The sequence below is a fragment of the Spinacia oleracea genome, chromosome 5 (assembly GCF_020520425.1).
Source record: "Spinacia oleracea cultivar Varoflay chromosome 5, BTI_SOV_V1, whole genome shotgun sequence".
Taxonomy (NCBI): Eukaryota; Viridiplantae; Streptophyta; class Magnoliopsida; order Caryophyllales; family Amaranthaceae; genus Spinacia; species Spinacia oleracea.
In genome coordinates, this window is record NC_079491.1 from 115,757,726 (window position 1) to 115,777,247 (window position 19,522).

Genomic DNA, 19,522 nt, shown 5'->3' on the forward strand with positions numbered 1-19,522 from the left:
TACGCGGGGTAACATTTCTAGATTGACCATGATTCTCACCAGATTCTTCTAAAGATCTCTGAGTTTCATCCTGAATGTCATCTTGAGCATTCTCTAGAGTTTGTTGTTCGACTCGAATTTCTTCGAGGTCTACTTTTCTCCCACTTGTCATTTTGGAAATGTGATCTTTCTCCAAAAAGACACCATCTCGAGCAACAAACACTTTGTTCTCAGATGTATTGTAGAAGTAATACCCCTTTGTTTCCTTTGGATAGCCCACAAGGATACATTTGTCAGATTTTGGATGAAGTTTGTCTGAAATTAATCGTTTGACGTATACTTCACATCCCCAAATCTTAAGAAAAGACACATTTGGAGGCTTTCCAAACCATAATTCGTATGGAGTCTTTTCGACAGCTTTAGACGGAGCTCTATTTATAGTGAGTGCAGCTGTATTTAGTGCATGTCCCCAAAATTCTAATGGAAGTTCGGCCTGACCCATCATTGACCTGACCATGTCTAGCAAGGTTCTGTTCCTCCGTTCTGACACACCGTTCCATTGTGGTGTTCCAGGAGGAGTCAATTCTGATAGAATTCCACATTCTTTCAGATGGTCATCAAATTCATAGCTCAGATATTCACCGCCTCTATCAGACCGCAGTGCCTTAATCTTCTTGCCTAATTGATTCTCTACTTCACTCTGAAATTCCTTGAATTTGTCAAAGGATTCAGACTTATGCTTCATTAGGTAGACATAACCATACCTACTGAAGTCATCAGTGAAAGTGATAAAGTAGCTGAAACCACCTCTAGCATTTGTACTCATTGGTCCACATACATCTGTATGGATTAAACCCAATAGTTCATTTGCTCTTTCTCCAACTTTAGAGAAAGGTTGCTTTGTCATTTTGCCAAGTAAACATGATTCGCATTTACCATAATCCTCTAAGTCAAATGGTTCTAGAATTCCTTCCCTTTGAAGTCTTTCTAAGCGTTTCAAGTTTATATGGCCTAATCGACAATGCCACAGATAGGTGAGATCTGAATCATCCTTTTTGGCCTTTTTGGTATTTATGTTATATACTTGTTTGTCGTGATCTAATAAATAAAGTCCATTGACTAATCTAGCAGATCCATAAAACATCTCTTTAAAATAAAACGAACAACTATTGTCTTTTATTATAAAGGAAAATCCCTTAGCATCTAAGCAAGAAACTGAAATGATGTTTTTAGTAAGACTTGGAACATGGAAACATTCTTCCAGTTCCAAAACTAGCCCGGAGGGCAACGACAAATAGTAAGTTCCTACAGCTAATGCAGCAATCCGTGCTCCATTTCCCACTCGTAGGTCGACTTCACCCTTGCTTAACTTTCTACTTCTTCTTAGTCCCTGTGGATTGGAACATAAGTGTGAGCCACAACCTGTATCTAATACCCAAGAAGTTGAATTAGCAAGTATACAGTCTATAACGAAAATACCTGAAGATGGAACGACTGTTCCGTTCTTCTGATCTTCCTTTAGCTTCAAGCAATCTCTCTTCCAATGCCCCTTCTTCTTGCAGTAGAAGCATTCGGATTCAGAAGTGGGTTGACTGACCTTCCTCTTTGCAGATTTGGCGCCAGTTTGCTTAGTTGGGCTGGCCTTGTTGCCACCTTTCTTAGCATTCCTCTTCTTTCCAGATTTCTTGAACTTGCCCCCACGCACCATAAGCACATCTTGCTTATCACTTTTGAGCGTCTTTTCAGCGGTCTTCAGCATACCGTGAAGCTCAGTGAGCGTTTTGTCCAGACTATTCATACTGTAGTTCAGTTTGAACTGATCATACCCGCTATGAAGAGAATGGAGGATGGTGTCTATAGCCATTTCCTGAGAAAATTGCTGATCCAGCCGACTCATATTCTCAATGAGTCCAATCATTTTGAGAACATGTGGACTTACGGGCTCGCCTTTCTTAAGCTTGGTCTCAAGAATTTGCCTATGAGTCTCGAATCTTTCGACTCGAGCCAGATCTTGGAACATGTTCTTCAACTCACTGATGATTGTGAAAGCATCTGAGTTGATGAACGTTTTCTGCAGATCCGCACTCATGGTGGCGAGCATTAGACATTTCACATCCTTGTTGGCATCAATCCAACGATTGAGGGCTGCCTGAGTGATCCCGTCGCCTGGAGCTTCGGGCATCGCCTCATCTAGGACATACTCCTTTTCTTCCTGCATAAGAACTATTTGCAAGTTCCTTTGCCAGTCAAGGAAGTTTTTCCCGTTCAACTTCTCCTTTTCGAGAATTGATCGAATGTTGAATGAATTGTTGTTTGCCATATTAAAAACTACAATTGAAAAGAATAAACAAATAAATAACCATTCACAGTTTCTCTTAATAAACTTAAATTCTAGCATTCATGCATAATTCAATGTTTATTAAGCATTTTATTCAAGTTATGTGTTCCGGCAGGTGTGAATAAAATGATTCCAAGATCCTAAAATCATTGAAGAACTAAGCACAGTTTGTCGACTTAATCCTAGAACATCTTAGGTAAGCAAAAGCCTTTTGCTAATAGTCTAGAAACTATTCTTGGTTGATAGGTACGTCTAAGAACTTATTAGGTAAACCTATCGAATTTGCCACGACATAAAAGGACTCCTTACTTATATCGTTGAGTTTCACCAAAACTAACATGTACTCACAATTATTTGTGTACCTTGCCCCTTTAGGACCAATAAGTAACACCTCGCTGAGCGAAAACTATTACTAGATTGATGTAAAGGATATCCAAGCAAGTGTATATTTTGGCATGGCACCTTTTAACTCAATTTTTAAGTTTGGAACTTAAGGCTCTTACTATGTTGGTTAGATTTTAAGTGAACTAAAATCCTTAATCATGCAACATAATCAAGCTTTTGATCTCATGCATTTTAAGACATATTTAAAGCAATAAATAACTTAAAACATGCATAAGATATTTGTGATCTAGTATGGCCCGACTTCATCTTGAAGCTTTGACTTCAAAGTCCGTCTTGAAAATCTCCGTGGGAGGCACCATTTTCTTCAAATAGGATAAGTTATAACTAATTACAACTATTTGATGGTACGCAGACCATATTTGAATTGAAAAACAACTTTGGTACTTTAGACCAATTACATTCAAATTAATGGTACGCAGACCATATTTTCTATCCTATTTGGGCCATACTAGTCACTTCATAACCTGCAAAACAGTACATATACAATATATACCATTCACCCATTCATTATCATGAATGGCCCACATAGCTGGTTAGTTAAACACATTATGCATCACGTAAACATTTGCAGCAATTAATCAAGGGCACCAATAATCTACCAATTATTCAGTCCTTATTAATTCTAATCGAGTTGTTTTAACCTTAAGGATTTGTAGACCTAATCAAGAGTTTATGACTAAAAAGTGCTCCCACTCAAACCAATAAATTCATATGCTTTACTAATTTTAAACATAAAATTGTATTTCTAGTCTAACCGGAAACATACAAATTTAATTAAAATTTAAAGCTCATATAAATTTATAATTGAATCCAAAATTTAATTTAATTTCAGTCGCATTTAAATTAATTCATGATTTTAATTTTAGTAAAATAATTAGAATAAATTCCATTTATTATAATTATAATATTCAAAATTAAAATCCAAGAAATTAATTCAAATTATTAATTTTAAAATTAATTAAAATTACGTGAACTGAAATTTTCAAATTAAACATTCAAAACGATCTAATCGAAACGCAAACACCCTACGCGTTGCACGCCCATGGGCTGTACGCACACAGCCATTGCTGGCCATGTGCGCGCAGCCCATGCGCTCGTTGCATAGCTGCTGCTGTCCCATACGCAAGCCTCCGCACAGCGCCCACCGCACGCGAGCTATCGCTCGCAGCGCGCGCGCGTTACCGCGCTCGCTGGTGCGCGAGATCGCTCGCTGGTGCGCGCGAGCCATCGCTCGCTGGGGCGCTGCATCGCTCGCTGGCGCGCGAGATCGCTCGCTGGTGCGCGCGAGCCATCGCTCGCTGGTGCGCGCGAGCCATCGCTCGCTGGCGCGCGAGATCGCTCGCTGGTGCGCGCGAGCCATCGCTCGCTGGCGCGCGAGATCGCTCGCTGGTGCGCGCGAGTGATGCTGTGCGCAGCGCTCGTGGCACGCGAGCTTGCGCTCGCTGCGCACGAGGCTGCGCGCTGTTGTGCGAGGCAGCGCGCGCTGTGGCGCAGCTCGCTTGCTGTCCACACGCGACTGCCTTGGCTCGCCCCTCGCCCATGCCCATCCGTTCATTGCTCGTGGCACACGTCACAAGGCAGGGCTGCTGCCTTGTGCTCGTGCACTACGCCCTTGCTCATTGCATTCGTGCCGCACGGGCGACGAGCTCCCTTGCTCGTCGTCGCATGCCCGCATTATACAACACCCCTTAAGGGTAACACGAAGCGTCCATTGCTTCGTGCGTGCAAGTTATTTGAACGAATCGCATAAAAATTTAAAATTTATATTTAAAATTAATGACAAATTAATAAATATTATTAATTTCATAATTTTAGGGCGAAAAATCGAAAATTTATTATCCAATTGATTTCCGATTGATATGGATTCAAGTCTAGGTCATAAAAATTTAAAATTTATCGTAAATTTACAATTTTTATGGTGGTTTTTAATCATAGGTTTCTAATTAAATTACAATTAATTATGAAAATCAAATTAATTCTAAATTATTCTAATTTTCAACAAATTAATCATAATTACAAATTAGATTGCATAATTAACAAGACTAGGCATTCAAACTTGTTAAACATATGCAGTAGGTCAATCAAAAATTCAAGATTTATCAACAGGAATCGCAAATATTTAATTTAACATCTTAAATTTACGAAATTTTGCATCCGAAAAACTAAAACCTTCGAAAAGTCATAGTTAGGCTTCGAATTTGAGAATTCTGGGTTCGGCAGAAAAATACTATTTTTGTCAAAATTTTAGAATGCCTTTTACATGCGGAATTGACACAAAAATCACTCAATTCGGATGAGTAATGAAGAAACTGCCGAAAAACTGCGTACATATATTTAAATAAACGCAATTTGCAATTAATTAACAATTACGAAAATTAATCACCCCTTTTAATTCTTGCAAATTTGTAATATTTAACCATGTTCATGCAATTTAGATTATGAAAATAATAAGGGGCTCGTGATACCACTGTTAGGTTATGATACATATGACATTTACATAGATCATGCGGAAACAACCATTAACCCAGGAAACATATTATTTACACATAATCATATAGCATAATTAGATGCATACTCTTTGTTGCGTGCCTTCCCTAGCTGCGCCCGAACCGAACAAGAACAAGTCTTTTAGGACTCCAAGTGTCGTCCCTCCGTAGAAAGTCCACAGCACGTCCGGATCCGCCTTAAGATTGACCAACTAGAATCGCCCTTAAGGTACTCAGAAAATTCGGCACTTTTGGGGCAAGATGGGTGTTTGAATTTTCTCTCAAAAACCTCACTTTTGAATACTTTGAAACTTATGTATAAATTATGACCCCTAGGCCTTTATTTATAGAGTTATGGAAAAGGAATCGTAATCCTAGTAGGATGCGAATTAATTGGAATTAGAATTCTACATGAATTCTACTTAATCAATTTATCCAATAGGAATAGACATTTAATCATACACTGACTCTTGCAGATTCAGGAATCTCGCATGAGCTCAAACTCACACACACACGGCAGCCACAAGGGCTGCCCACGCATGCGAGCAGCAGCCCACGCAGCGCGGCCCACGCATGCGCGGCCTTGTGCGCGCTGGGCTGTGGCGTGCGTGCTTGCTGGGCGATGGCCTGGCTTCGTGCTGGGCCTTCGTCCGGCAGGCCTCGTCCGATGCTAATTCGTACGATACGCTTCCGATTAAATTTCCATTTCCGGAATCTATTTCCGATACGAACAATATTTAATATTTCCGATTCCGGAATTAATTTCCGTTTCGAACAAACATTTAATATTTCCGTTTTCGGAATTATTTTCCGATTCCGGCAATATTTCCGATTCTGACAATATTTCCGTTTCCGGCAATATTTCCGATTCTGGTAATATTTCCATTTCCAATAATATTTTCCGATACGTACCATGTTTCCGTTTCCGGCAACATCTACGACTTGGATAATATTCATATTTCCGATACGATCCATATTTCCGTTTCCGGCAATATCATCGTTTCCGGAGTATTCATTTCTTGCCTGTGACGATCTTAGCTCCCACTGAAACCAAGATCCGTCGGTTCCGAATATTCATAGATGGAGTATTTAATGCCATTAAATACTTGATCCGTTTACGTACTATTTGTGTGACCCTACGGGTTCAGTCAAGAGTAAGCTGTGGATTAATATCATTAATTCCACTTGAACTGAAGCGGCCTCTAGCTAGGCATTCAGCTCACTTGATCTCACTGAATTATTAACTTGTTAATTAATACTGAACCGCATTTATTAGACTTAACATAGAATGCATACTTGGACCAAGGGCATTATTTCCTTCAGGAGAATGGCTTTGATGTCTCTGTTTAATGTTTTAAAGTTTTAGAGTTTAAATCTTTGTAAAACATTATTGGTTAATCATTCACAATAAATGAAAGGAATTCATTTTTCCATTTAATTTGTGGTTTATTAAATGATGAGTCCCTTCAACTTGACGATATATTCAAGATAGACTGTCAGGACCAGTCCTGTGACTAAGAAATGTCTATCAAGTGAACTTGAATGTCAAAGGTTGAAAATGGTCCCTAATCGGAGTTTTCTATAAAATTGGACGCATAGAAAACGTTAGACGATTAGAATGCAAGATGACTAGTAGTTCTGTTTCTTGAACTATGTGGACATGGCAATGTCATAATCATTTGCATAGATACTTACTTTGGGAAGACTAGTATCGGACAAGACCTATGAAACTTTACTGTAAGAGATGAAAGTCTGTCATAAGTAAATTTCATTAAATTATTAGACACTAAATCCTCAATACCTGAGTGATTTGAGATTACTTGTTTGAGAACTGGTTGCTTTGACGTTGACCAACCGTCGCACCGTAAAAGGAGGCTATAAAGGCAACGCTCAGGTAATCACCTATCAAACGAAGTCTAATCTCAAGATCGCAAGATTGGGATTGTCCTCCCATAAATCGGGATGAGATGCTTAAAAGTTGTACAAGGCCACTCGGAGAGCTAGAAACTGTGAAATGCATGGCCGTGCTCGGATGAATCATAGGCTATGATTATCTGTTTATTTGATCAGTTGAACTCTGAAACCGAGGAACACCTCTGGACATAATAAGGATGACAACTCTTACCTTATGTTCAAGAGCAAGCATCGAGCGACAAAGGAATTAGGAAATGCACACTTGTCCCTAAGGACAAGTGGGAGACTGAAGGAAATAATGCCCTTGGTCCAAGTATGCATTCCATGTTAAGTCTAATAAATGCGGTTCAGTATTAATTAACAAGTTAATAATTCAGTGAGATCGATCAAGTGAGCTGAATGCCTAGCTAGAGGCCGCTTCAGTTCAAGTGGAATTAATGATATTAATCCACAGCTTACTCTTGACTGAACCCGTAGGGTCACACAAATAGTACGTAAACGGATCAAGTATTTAATGGCATTAAATACTCCATCTATGAATATTCGGAACCGACGGATCTTGGTTTCAGTGGGAGCTAAGATCGTCACAGGCAAGAAATGAATACTCCGGAAACGATGATATTGCCGGAAACGGAAATATGGATCGTATCGGAAATATGAATATTATCCAAGTCGTAGATGTTGCCGGAAACGGAAACATGGTACGTATCGGAAAATATTATTGGAAATGGAAATATTACCAGAATCGGAAATATTGCCGGAAACGGAAATATTGTCGGAATCGGAAATATTACCGGAATCGGAAAATAATTCCGGAAACGGAAATATTAAATATTTGTTCGAAACGGAAATTAATTCCGGAATCGGAAATATTAAATATTGTTCGTAATCGGAAATAGATTCCGGAAATGGAAATTTAATCGGAAGCGTATCGTACGAATTAGCATCGGACGAGGCCTGCCGGACGAAGGCCCAGCACGAAGCCGGGCCATCGCCCAGCAAGCACGCACGCCACAAGCCCAGCGCGCACCAAGGCCACGGATGCGTGGGCCGCGCTGCATGGGCTGCTGCTCGCATGCGCATGGGCAGCCCTTGTGGCTGCCGTGTGTGTGTGTGAGTTTGTGCTCATGCGTGATTCCTAAAACTGCAAGAGTTAGTGTGTGATTAAATTCCTATTCCTAATTAGATAAATTAATTAAATAGAATTCATGTAGGATTCTAATTTCAATTAATTCGTATCCTACTAGGATTGCGATTCCTTTTCCATAACTCTATAAATAAAGGCCTAGGGGTCATTATTTACATACAAGTTTCAAAGTATTCAAAAGTGAGTTTTTTGAGAGAAAATTAAAACACACATCTTGCTCATAAAGTGCCGAAATTTTCTAGTACCTTAAGGGCGATTCTAGTTGGTCAATCTTAAGGCGGATCCGGACGTGCTGTGGACTATCTACGGAGGGACGACACTTGGAGTCCTAAAGACTTGTTCTTGTTCGGTTCGGGCGCAGCTAGGGAAGGCACGCAACAAAGAGTATGCATCTAAACTATGCTAAATGATTATGTGTAAATAATATGTTTCCTGGCTTTATGGTTTTTCCGCATGATTTATGAACTGTCATATGAATCATAACCTAACAGGGATGACACTTGGAGTCCTAAAGACTTGTTCTTGTTCGGTTCGGGCGCAGCAAGGGAGTGCACGCTACAAAGAGTATGCATCCTAAATTATGCTAATTGTTATGTGGCAATTAGTTTGGATTCCTGGCTTTAATGGTTTTTCCGCATGATTTATATTCAATTATATGTATCATAACCTAACAATATGCACTTTGAAGATCAAGATTAATCCGGGATATGAAGCAGATTCAGCTTTCAAGATTACTATAACGTTTGTAACGAGGTCATCCATACAACGAAAAGATGTCTTGACAGCGAGATTATTTCATGGCTACACATATACCATGATTTCAAAGTCGTTCTTCACTATTTTTTCATTTAGTTATTTGAAAAAAAGAATCTATTATTATATTTTAGATTTGTTCTTGTTCTTGTTTAGGAGAAAATTTAATTGTAGATGTCGTATGACTTATTTTAATAAATTTTTTCCTTGCACGTCAAAAAAAAAGGTAAATATTCTATATACATATGTAGTACGGAGTAATAGTTTCCCTAACAAAAAAATAGTAATAGTTGTGATTTTTGTAAAAACGCTAATTTATTCATTTTATAGAGTTATTTTCATAGCACACTTTTTTCCAAATTTTTTACCGCGTGTAGAAAACGAAAGTCTTTTTTATTTCCCAAAACGACCTATACATCTTGTAATTAAATGTTCATTTGGTGCATACTTTATTGGCTAGTGGTATCTCCCTAAGAAAAGCACATACACATAAAAAAAAAAAAAAAAATAAATAAATAAAAAAAAAAAAATAAACTAAGAATTGAACCAAACTAATTTTGTATAATTAGAAGAGTAATATTATCTGTGGTTAGAATCTCAACACCTAAAAGATTTCCTTGATAGTAGGCCAAAAGTTAAATGAAACTTAGAATTGCACCAAACTAATTATATATTTAAATCAAATAAACTTTTATACCTCAAAAACCCAGAATTGTACTCCAACCTAAGTGGATTAAACCGCAACATATCACATTCATGATCCATTCCCTTCGAAAGCGCCCAACACTACAATTTTACTCATTTATAACGTTGAAAAAATTGAATTACCAGAACCAATGGCCAAAGAAGAAAAAAAATATAACAGAATTTCTTTTTGACAAAAAGAAAGCTAAGATTCTAAACAAAATGAAAATTGAAACTCGAACTTTAAACTAAGCTCCCCGTATAGGGGTGTCCATCGGTCCAAATCTGGACCGGACCGATTACCGAAATTTTGATAATTCAATATTCGGAGATCAGACTAATTATTCCTTGATAAGATCCGGACCGGACCAGACCGGAAAAATCATTCCAAAATCCGGATTGGACCGGTTTGAACCGGCATGTAGAACTGTTTCTATATATTTTTAATTTTTTCTAAAAATTATGGTAAAAAAGAAAATAAATAAATAAATATATATATATATATAAACCAATTATTAAACGTCTTTTTTTGGAAGATAAAATAAAATATATCACAAGATAGTAATATTTACAACATATTGAAGGAGAGAATTAACTTTTAAAATAGTTTATGCTCCGTATTATATTTTTTTTAAGGAAAAAACGGTGCGGTCCAATACCCGGTTTTAAACGATTTTGCGACTAGACCGAAGACTGCAAAATGATATTTCTCGACCCAGAGACCGGACCGATTGCCTCCGGTCCGGCCCAATGTTTGCACACCCGGCCCCTACTTCTTCCGTTCTCTTTTAGTTGCACCATTTCTATTTTAAAACGTTTTTTTTAGTTGCAATTTTTGGCAGCTTTACCCCTTACCTTTACCAAACTATCGTCATTCATATTCCATAACTCACATTTTTCCCTAATAATATAAAAATAGGGGACACAAATATAATTTAATACCTATCCATTGCATTGCAAAAATTAAGTTGAATAGTAGACATTGCGACTAAAACCGAACAGAAGTATGATAGATGAGTATATAACAAAAAAAAACAACTTTCATCACAAGGTATCCTCGTTAGACACTTGTATTAAAGTTGCTAAATAACCAACGGTTTACAAAACAGTAATTTAACTCCCTATTCCTGTTTTTCCCTTCTATCTATGAGGGCAAAACTAATATATACACTTAAATCATCCTCCAAAACATATAGCTAAGCACTTTGCCAAGCCATAGTGGACTCACTAGCCCCAAACCACATCTTAGTCAACACTTTCATTCTCTCGTCCCTTACTTCACAAAACTTTTGAGACCATTCCGGTGGTTCAATTGGCTTAGACCCTAGACCGGGCGCTCGATCATTCGACTCCAAGTTCAAATTTTGTTGCCAATCTATCACATATGCTGACACTCGTCTACGGAACTTGGCTTGGAACTCGGGCCAAGCTTGGTACTTGTAGTGGTTTACAATAGCTTGACTCGTTTCAACGTGAAGTGTTTTATATCCAACTCTCGTCTCAAAGTGGTGGACCGCGTTCTTAAGGGAGTGATCCAAAGCTGGAAGGTAAACAATTGACTTATGCCTTTGATCCGCTTGGCGACGACACGTGTATCCTTGGGTCACTCCTTCAATCGGGTGAGTTGTCTGATTCGACGGACCGAATTCAATACACCTTATTGACACTTGTCCAACACGTTCCAAATCTGGTTCTTTTGGCAAAAGTGATCCCAACATGTGAGCGGCCGGATGAGGGGAGTCGAGCCACGTAGGAGAGAGAAAGAACTCGTCAACGTCCACAAATGCGGCCCATTCACATATTCGGGCCGAGTAAAGTGAACAGTGCGAAAAGCCAGCCTCCTGTGCTTTGGGCCAAACCCAATAAACAGTACGAACATCAAAGCCTTCTTTTCTAAGACTTACAACTTGGGCTGCCAAATCATCATCACTATCATTATCATAAAGAATAAACTTGTCAACGCCGATTTTGGAGTGAAACATGACCCACTCTCTCAAAAACTTCCCCGCGTTGTAAACCATCGTGCAGGCGCATATTAGCGACTTCTTCTCTGACTGCATTATCGTGCGCTCATTATCCGGTGTATATTGTGCCAAAGACGGGATGATCACAGCCCTCCGATCATTCTCCACAATTTCAATAGTTACACTGATCGGGCGGCTCCCCGTCATTTCCGGACGAAGGCAACGGAAAACCTCTTGACTGGCGGAAGTAACGGGAGTTTTAATAGCCGTTGAAGAATCATGTCCAAAAACACAACGGAAATCTGACGGCGGTCTCGTGGCTCCTTGACGGTTATTGACCCCTTTAACGAACAATACGACGTCGTTCTCGGTGGTGAAGGAATCGTATACGATGAAGTTCCACCGTAAGAGTTCTTTAGGAGGAGGCAGAGGTTGACTGAGAAGATTTTCTCTCTCCTCTGCACAGAATAACATAGGTTGAAAAAATGGTAAACGACGGCGATTACTCGCCGGAAACTCACACTTAAACGCGTAACCACCATTGAAAGGGAGTTTCCCGGCGAATTTCGCTGGCGGAGAGGATTTATCAGGGTAAACGCAGATGTAATTGTTCTCTAACGGTGGAATTAATGGTGTTTGAGGCGGTACGATTACGAGGACTTCCCAATCAGGAATCAAAACCGCCACCCCAGAAAGCGGTCGTGGTGGTTGTTGTTGTTGTTGTAAAGGAAGAAGAGACGGCCTCGGTGGTGGTGGAGGAGGGGGGAGAGAATCAAGAGTTTCGAGAGGACGGCGGAGGAAGCGGGCTGAGGTGAGAGAAGGAGATTGGTGTAAGTGATGATATAGAGTGGCTAAGAAGGTGACAATGGCGAGGATGATTACGAAGCTGTTCTTCCTCGATTTTCTTGCCATCTTCTTTTTAATTTCCGAGTTTCTAATTAAATTTTCTGGATCATTGTTGGATTTTCTGGGAAATAGTTTGATCAAAGAACAGAGTAACAAAGAAGAATTGAATTTCTCAGTGTTTGGATTTTCTGGGTTAAAATTTGAAATTCTGGGTTTTAAGATGTTCTGGGTAACAGTTGAAATTAATTAGTGGGTGTTTGAATTTATAGGATACGGAGCAATTATATACAGAGAACAGAGGAAGACGAGGAATACGAAAAGGAGTGTATGTAGGAATTAGGAAACCCAAAAGAATTTATGTTGCCTTTTATTTGCGACAGAATTTTAGTAAAAAATTTGACGGATCGCATTCCATAAATACTCCACATTATTACTGGTTTATACAATTTAAAGTAAAAACGGATTAATATTTTCTTTATTTCATTTAAATATATTTACAAGGAGTATACTCCGTATATTCTTTAAAAAATTAGACATAGTAGGATGCAAAAATCTACAACTTCTCGTCAACATAAATTGCATTATCACATTTTGAATGATACGACTAAGCAATGCCTTGGCCCAATGGAAAGGGTTTCACCTTCTACCTAGAAGATTGAAGGTTCAATTCCCACTAGATTGAAGGAATCCATTTAATTTTGTTCACATTTTTTTAAGTTAATCTCATGAAAAGAAGTGAAAATTTTCCTTTTATTTATATTTGTCGTTTCTCCTTGTGTTCCTCCTACTCCCAAGCGGCCCAACTAGAGTTTATCAACATTACATGCGTTGGCTTAAAATTGGGAAAGTCCACGTCTTAGTATAATTCTTCGCTCATTTTATGCAATTGCCAATGTTTTAAATTAGGCTTTAAATTGAAATAAGTTCGATCATATTTTAGTGTGTTATAAAATTTTGGCCTGAAAGTTAGGGCCAAACCTAGACTCAAACGTCCCACTCTTTTGGGTAAATGTCTAGTCTTGCCCAACCTTTCATCATTATAGGCCAACCTAACTTGTTTTGTTTTGTGGGAGTCACTTGCGTAATACAATCTATCTATACTATATATTAAAAGACGTTTATAAGAAAGTTTACGTGACCTTGACCTTGAGTTTAAACATTAAAGCTTTTACCACTGAGCAATTATATGTTTGATGTTACCATTGCAAAAATAAATATATAAATAAATGTGAATGTCATTGATGTACTAACCTGGGGTTTTGCTTGGATCCAAAAACTAGTTTATAACTAAAATAAGTTTTAGTAAATTATAATAAACTCAGATAAATAAAAATCAGATAAATTAAACACACCTGAAAATTAAAAAGGCTAGATAAAATGAAAGAAATTTAAAGGATTATTTATTTCTAGGTATAGTAGAGTAATAAAGTTATAAAGATATAAATTCTTGAGTCCATATATGTACGTAAAATTTGCATAACCAAAAAATGGTTACTAGAATTCTTTACTTGACTCGTAACTAATTTAAAAAGAGCATCGTAGCATTTCTAACCTTTACTTCTGTCGAAAGCTTAGGAAAAGGGGTGATATGGTATCTCTCTGGCCTAAAATTACACGCCTAATATGGAATAAAAGTCTACACACAGCCAGCAATTTATCATTTAATTATCCTTTAATAAACAATATAATTGGCTATATATCTTCATAAATTATACTCCATGAAATATGCTTAAGACCTTGTTGTACACATTTTAAAACCTACTTTTAACAAGGGTATATGATAGGTCAAAGACCCTAAAATAACAAAGGGACGATTATTAAGTCAAGGTCAAAATACAAGTCCAAGAGCAAGAGTAAAGCGGCCCAACAAGGAAAGGCCCAATGGAAAAGCGAAGCCCAGAAGCGGCAAAAGCCAACGTAAGTTAAAGGAAGACTTAGAATTTCGGAAAGGGTCAAGGCTGGCTTGGGCACGGTCGTTTGACCTCTCTCTCTCTCTCCCCGTTCAAGCAGTTGTGGGTTTAAACTCCTATTCTCATGCAAACCGCCACTTAACCGTTTTCATCAAGGGTGTATTTACATTCAGAAACAACAATCAAAGGACATCAATCAACACACAAACAAAGCATTTCTTAATTTCTTAGCTTTCTATAGCTTAAGCTCTAGTGTAGTCCTAGACTTAGTAGCCTAGCAGTAGTTCGTAGCGGTTTCCCACGTGTATTGAAGCATTTTCGACCGTTTAAGTTGTGATTTTTTCAAGCATTCAACCATGGAGGTACACCTCTTTATACATTAATGTTTGTCCATATCAATAAATGATATTTGTTTAAACTTTGCGTGCTATTTTTTTTTATGCTTTTCATTTCGCATTTACTTTGTCATAAAAAGTTCTTGCATTTGGTTATTTCCTACAAATTACTCGTTCACAAGCGAGGCATCTACATAATAAGGTCGACTGCCGTTTAAGGGCAGCACCCCTAGACACCTTTATTCGCCCTGCATAGTAAGGTGTTATTGCTTGTTCAGGTATAGCGTCAACACACTTTGCACGTTTGCACAACCAATCGTACGAATGTCTGTAATTAATGATACATAACTCTCTAATCACTAGATAATGCCAAGTCATTTTTTAGCAAAAAAAATGTACCACATATAACATACGTCAAGAATGTCTTCATTAAGATTCAAACTTGGACTTGTCACATGAAAAGTTGATATCTTATCATCTTAGCCAATCATGAGATATGATTGTTATTTCACATAAATACATATAACTTGAACATCCAAGCGTATAATATAAACTAACTTTTTACATAATAAGCACCACAATATATGATGTTCAAAGTAGTAACCCAGGGCATCGTCCAAGCCAAACACCAGTTATATATATGAATACTATTGTTATACACGTGATACATGGGGTGACATTTTATACAAATATTATAGTTTTTTTTCGTCAGAGGAGGAATTGGATTCCAAAAATAAAACAATTACAACAAGTAGTATATGAACATATTAGTTTTATAAAACAAAGGTCATACAGAGTATGTAATTTCTTATGCTAATTTACATTTTTAAAAGAATGAAGTTGAAGTTACTATTGCAACAATAGTGTTGTTATGATTTTTCCCTCGCCTCTACCTCTTTACCACCGAGTTGCCTTTTTTCCTTCTCTTTATATCATGCCATGCTTCTTTCTCCCTCTTCCCTACTTCCCTACTCCCCTTCTTCTTTCTTTCACCTCTAGTTCCAAACCCGAGCTCCTCCGCCCCCATTTTCTAGCTCTTATTCTCTCCGATTGTTGATTTTCACAATAGATTTTCGCTTTCTGATTTTTAAATTGGTGTTTGAGTGAAAATTTATTTTTATGTAATGGTTAATGTCGTTCTTGGATTTTTATGAATGTAGTCGGGGGAGGACATGGGTTTGAATTAACAATTGGAATTGTATGTGGAGCGAGTTCAGATCCCGATCCTAGGCTACAAAGACATGCACTTGAGAGTGTGAGGTAACTTCTTAACATACTATCAACTTTTTGGGGGGTACTTTTGTGTAATTGTGGATTTTTGGAAGTGAAATTTAGATTCGAATGCACAATTAATTTTGTGCGTGTTGTGATTCTCGGTTACTTGGATCCTTCTTTCGGAGGTCGGTGTGTTGTTCTTCCGTGATTTCTGGTTGTGGTTATGATCTTAAATCGGATTTCATGTTTTCTTTATTGTTTGGGGAGTTCTTCCTGATCCCCTTTGCTTATTGAACATGCCTTATTGTTCCATTAGTGTTTAGTTTAACTTCATTACTAATCAAATAGCATTAGCATCTATCATCACATACTAACTTTTCTGGTTCATTAGTGTTTTTCAGATCTATGAATCTCATGGAGAGTTCGATCCTGGCTCAGGATGAACGCTGGCGGCATGCTTAACACATGCAAGTCGGACGGGAAGTCGAGATAAACAAGGCGTATTCTATCGTAACTAGTTCCCGCTAAGAAAAAAAGTGCAGCACCAATAAATCCATGAGAAATTATTTGTAAAATGGCCCCATTAAGGCCCGTATCGGTTATAGAACTAATTCCCATTCATTTCCTGTAGACCCTTCTTCCCCTAACTCTTTCCATTCTTCATGAGTGTTTTCCTTTTTCTTTCCTGGATTCATAAGTGTTTGTTCTTTTTCTGGGTTCGTGAAATGCAATTTGTGTTTTACTTTTTGTTTAATTTGTCTTTGTGGATCATGTTCGTCTTGCTCGGTTTCTATAATACTTTTATTAATTTGAGGACATTAATTTGAAGTAAATGTTTGGCTTTTATTACACGATGCTCGAGTAAAGGATTGATAGGTTATGATACATATGACAAAACATAAATCATGCGGAAAACCCATAAAGCCAGGAAAGCATATTATTTACACATAATCATTTAGCATAGTTTAGGTGCATACACTTTGTTGCGTGCCCTCCCTAGCTGCGCCCGAACCGAACAAGAACAAGTCTTTAGGACTCCAAGTGTCGTGCCTCCGTAGATAGTCCACAGGACGTCTGGTTCCGCCTTAAGCTTGACCAACTAGAATCGCCCTTAAGGTAGTATAGATTTTCGGCTGGTTAGGGGCAAGAGAGTGGCTGATTTTTCTTCAAAATCTTACCTTTAGAATACTTCAATTGTTTCTATAAATTATGACCCTAGGCACCTTTTTATAGAGGTATGGAAAAGGAACTGGAATCCTATTAGGATACGAATTAATTTAATTAGAATCCTGCTAGGACTCTATTAAATAAACTTTATCTAATAGGTTTAGGATTTAATCTTTTATCGAATCCCGATAGCTTTAGGATTCGTACACGAGCATCGCACGAGCACCGTACACCCGCGCAGGCCTTGCGGCCCACGCTGAGCGCACATCGCTAGGCCCATGCTGCTGTCCGCGCGCGCGCCCAAGGCTTTGGCTGGGCCTGGCTTGCGCTGGGCCTGGTCGAGGCTTGGCGTGTGTTGGTGATGTGTGTGGCTTGCTGGGCGATGGCCTGGCTTCGTGCTGGGCCTTCGTCTAGCGAGCCTCGTCCGATGCTAATTCGTACGATACGCTTCCGATTAAATACCCGATTCCGGAATTCATTTCCGATACGAACAATATTTAATATTTCCGATTCCGGAATTAATTTCCGTTTCGAACAACTATTTAATATTTCCGTTTCCGGAATTATTTTCCGATTCTGATAATATTTCCGATTCTGACAATATTTCCTTTTCTGGCAATATTTCCATTTCCGATAATATTTTCCAATACGTACCATGTTTCCGTTTCCGGTAACATCTATGGCTTGGATAATATTTATATTTCCGATACGATCCATATTTCCGTTTCCGGCAATATCATCGTTTCTGGAGTATTCATTTCTTGCTTGTGACGATCTCAGCTCCCACTGAAACCAAGATCCGTCGATTCCGAATATCCATAGATGGAGTATTTAATGCCATTAAATACTTGATCCGTTTACGTACTATTTGTGTGACCCTACGGGTTCAGTCAAGAGTAAGTTGTGAATTAATATCATTAATTCCATTTGAACTGAAGCGGCCTCTAGCTAGGCATTCAGCTCACTTGATCTCACTGAATTATTAACTTGTTAATTAATAATGAACCGCATTTATTAGACTTAAAGTTGAATGCATACTTGGACCAAGGGCACTATTTCCTTCAGTCTCCCACTTGTCCTTAGGGACAAGTGTACATTACCTAATTCCTTTGTCGCTCGATGCTTGCTCTTGAACATAAGGTAAGAGTTGTCATCCTTATTATGTCCACAGGTGTTTCTCGGTTTCAGAGTTCAACTGATCAAATAAACAGATAATCATAACCTATGATTCATCCGAGCACAGCCATGCATTTTACAGTTTCTAGCTCTCCGAGTGGCCTTGTACAACTTTTAAGCATCTCATCCCGATTTATGGGAGGACAGTCCCTATCTTGCGATCTTGAGATTAGACTTCGTTTGATAGGTGATTACCTGAGCGTTGCCTTTATAGCCTCCTTTTACGGTGCGACGGTTGGTCAACGTCAAAGCAACCAGTTCTCAAACAAGTAATCTCAAATCACTCATGTATTGAGGATTTAGTGTCTAATAATTTTAATGAAATTTACTTATGACAGATTTTCATCTCTTACAGTAAAGTTTCATAGGTCTGTCTGATACTAGTCTTCCTGAAGTAAGTATCTATGCAAATGATTATGACATTGCCATGTCCACATAGTTCAAGAAACAGAACTACTAGTCATCTTGCATTCTAGTCGTCTAACGTTTTCTATGCGTCCAATTTTATAGAAAACTCCGACCAGGAACCATTTTCAACCTTTGACATTTAAGTTCACTTGATAGACATTTCTTAGTCACAGGACTGGTCCTGACAGTCTATCTTGTATATATCGTCAAATTGAAGGGACTCATCATTTAATAAACCACAAATTAAATGGAAAAATGAATTCTATTCATTTATTGTGAATGATTAACCAATAATGTTTTACAAAGAATTAAACTCTAAAACTTTAAAACATTAAACAAGGACATCAAAGCCATTCTCCAATATGCTTGATTCCCATAGCTGCAGTGTGCGAGTTGTGCTTCGCCTGCGGCAGAGGTTTAGTCAATGGATCTGATATGTTGTCATCAGTTCCAATCTTGCTTATCTCGACTTCTTTTCTTTCAACGAACTCTCGTAGAAGGTGAAATCTACGAAGTACATGCTTGACTCTTTGGTGGTGTCTAGGCTCCTTTGCCTGTGCAATAGCTCCGTTATTATCACAATACAAGGCTATTGGTCCTTTAATGGAGGGGACTACACCAAGTTCACCTATGAACTTCCTTAGCCATATAGCTTCCTTTGCTGCTTCATGTGCAACAATGTACTCCGCTTCAGTTGTAGAATCCGCAATGGTGCTTTGCTTAGCACTTTTCCAGCTTACTGCACCTCCGTTGAGGCAGAAGACAAACCCAGACTGTGATCAGAAATCATCTTTG

The 19,522-nt window shown here is 38.4% G+C and overlaps 1 protein-coding gene across 1 annotated transcript; it reads right to left on the minus strand.

The window, feature by feature from the left end:
- Positions 1 to 10,627: 10,627 nt before the first annotated feature.
- LOC110795823 (glycosyltransferase family 92 protein RCOM_0530710) lies at positions 10,628 to 12,905 on the minus strand. Its single transcript, XM_022000850.2, has one exon. The coding sequence runs from the start codon at positions 12,580 to 12,582 to the stop codon at positions 10,903 to 10,905; it is 1,680 nt and encodes a 559-aa protein (XP_021856542.1). The 5' UTR covers positions 12,583 to 12,905; the 3' UTR covers positions 10,628 to 10,902.
- Positions 12,906 to 19,522: the final 6,617 nt, after the last annotated feature.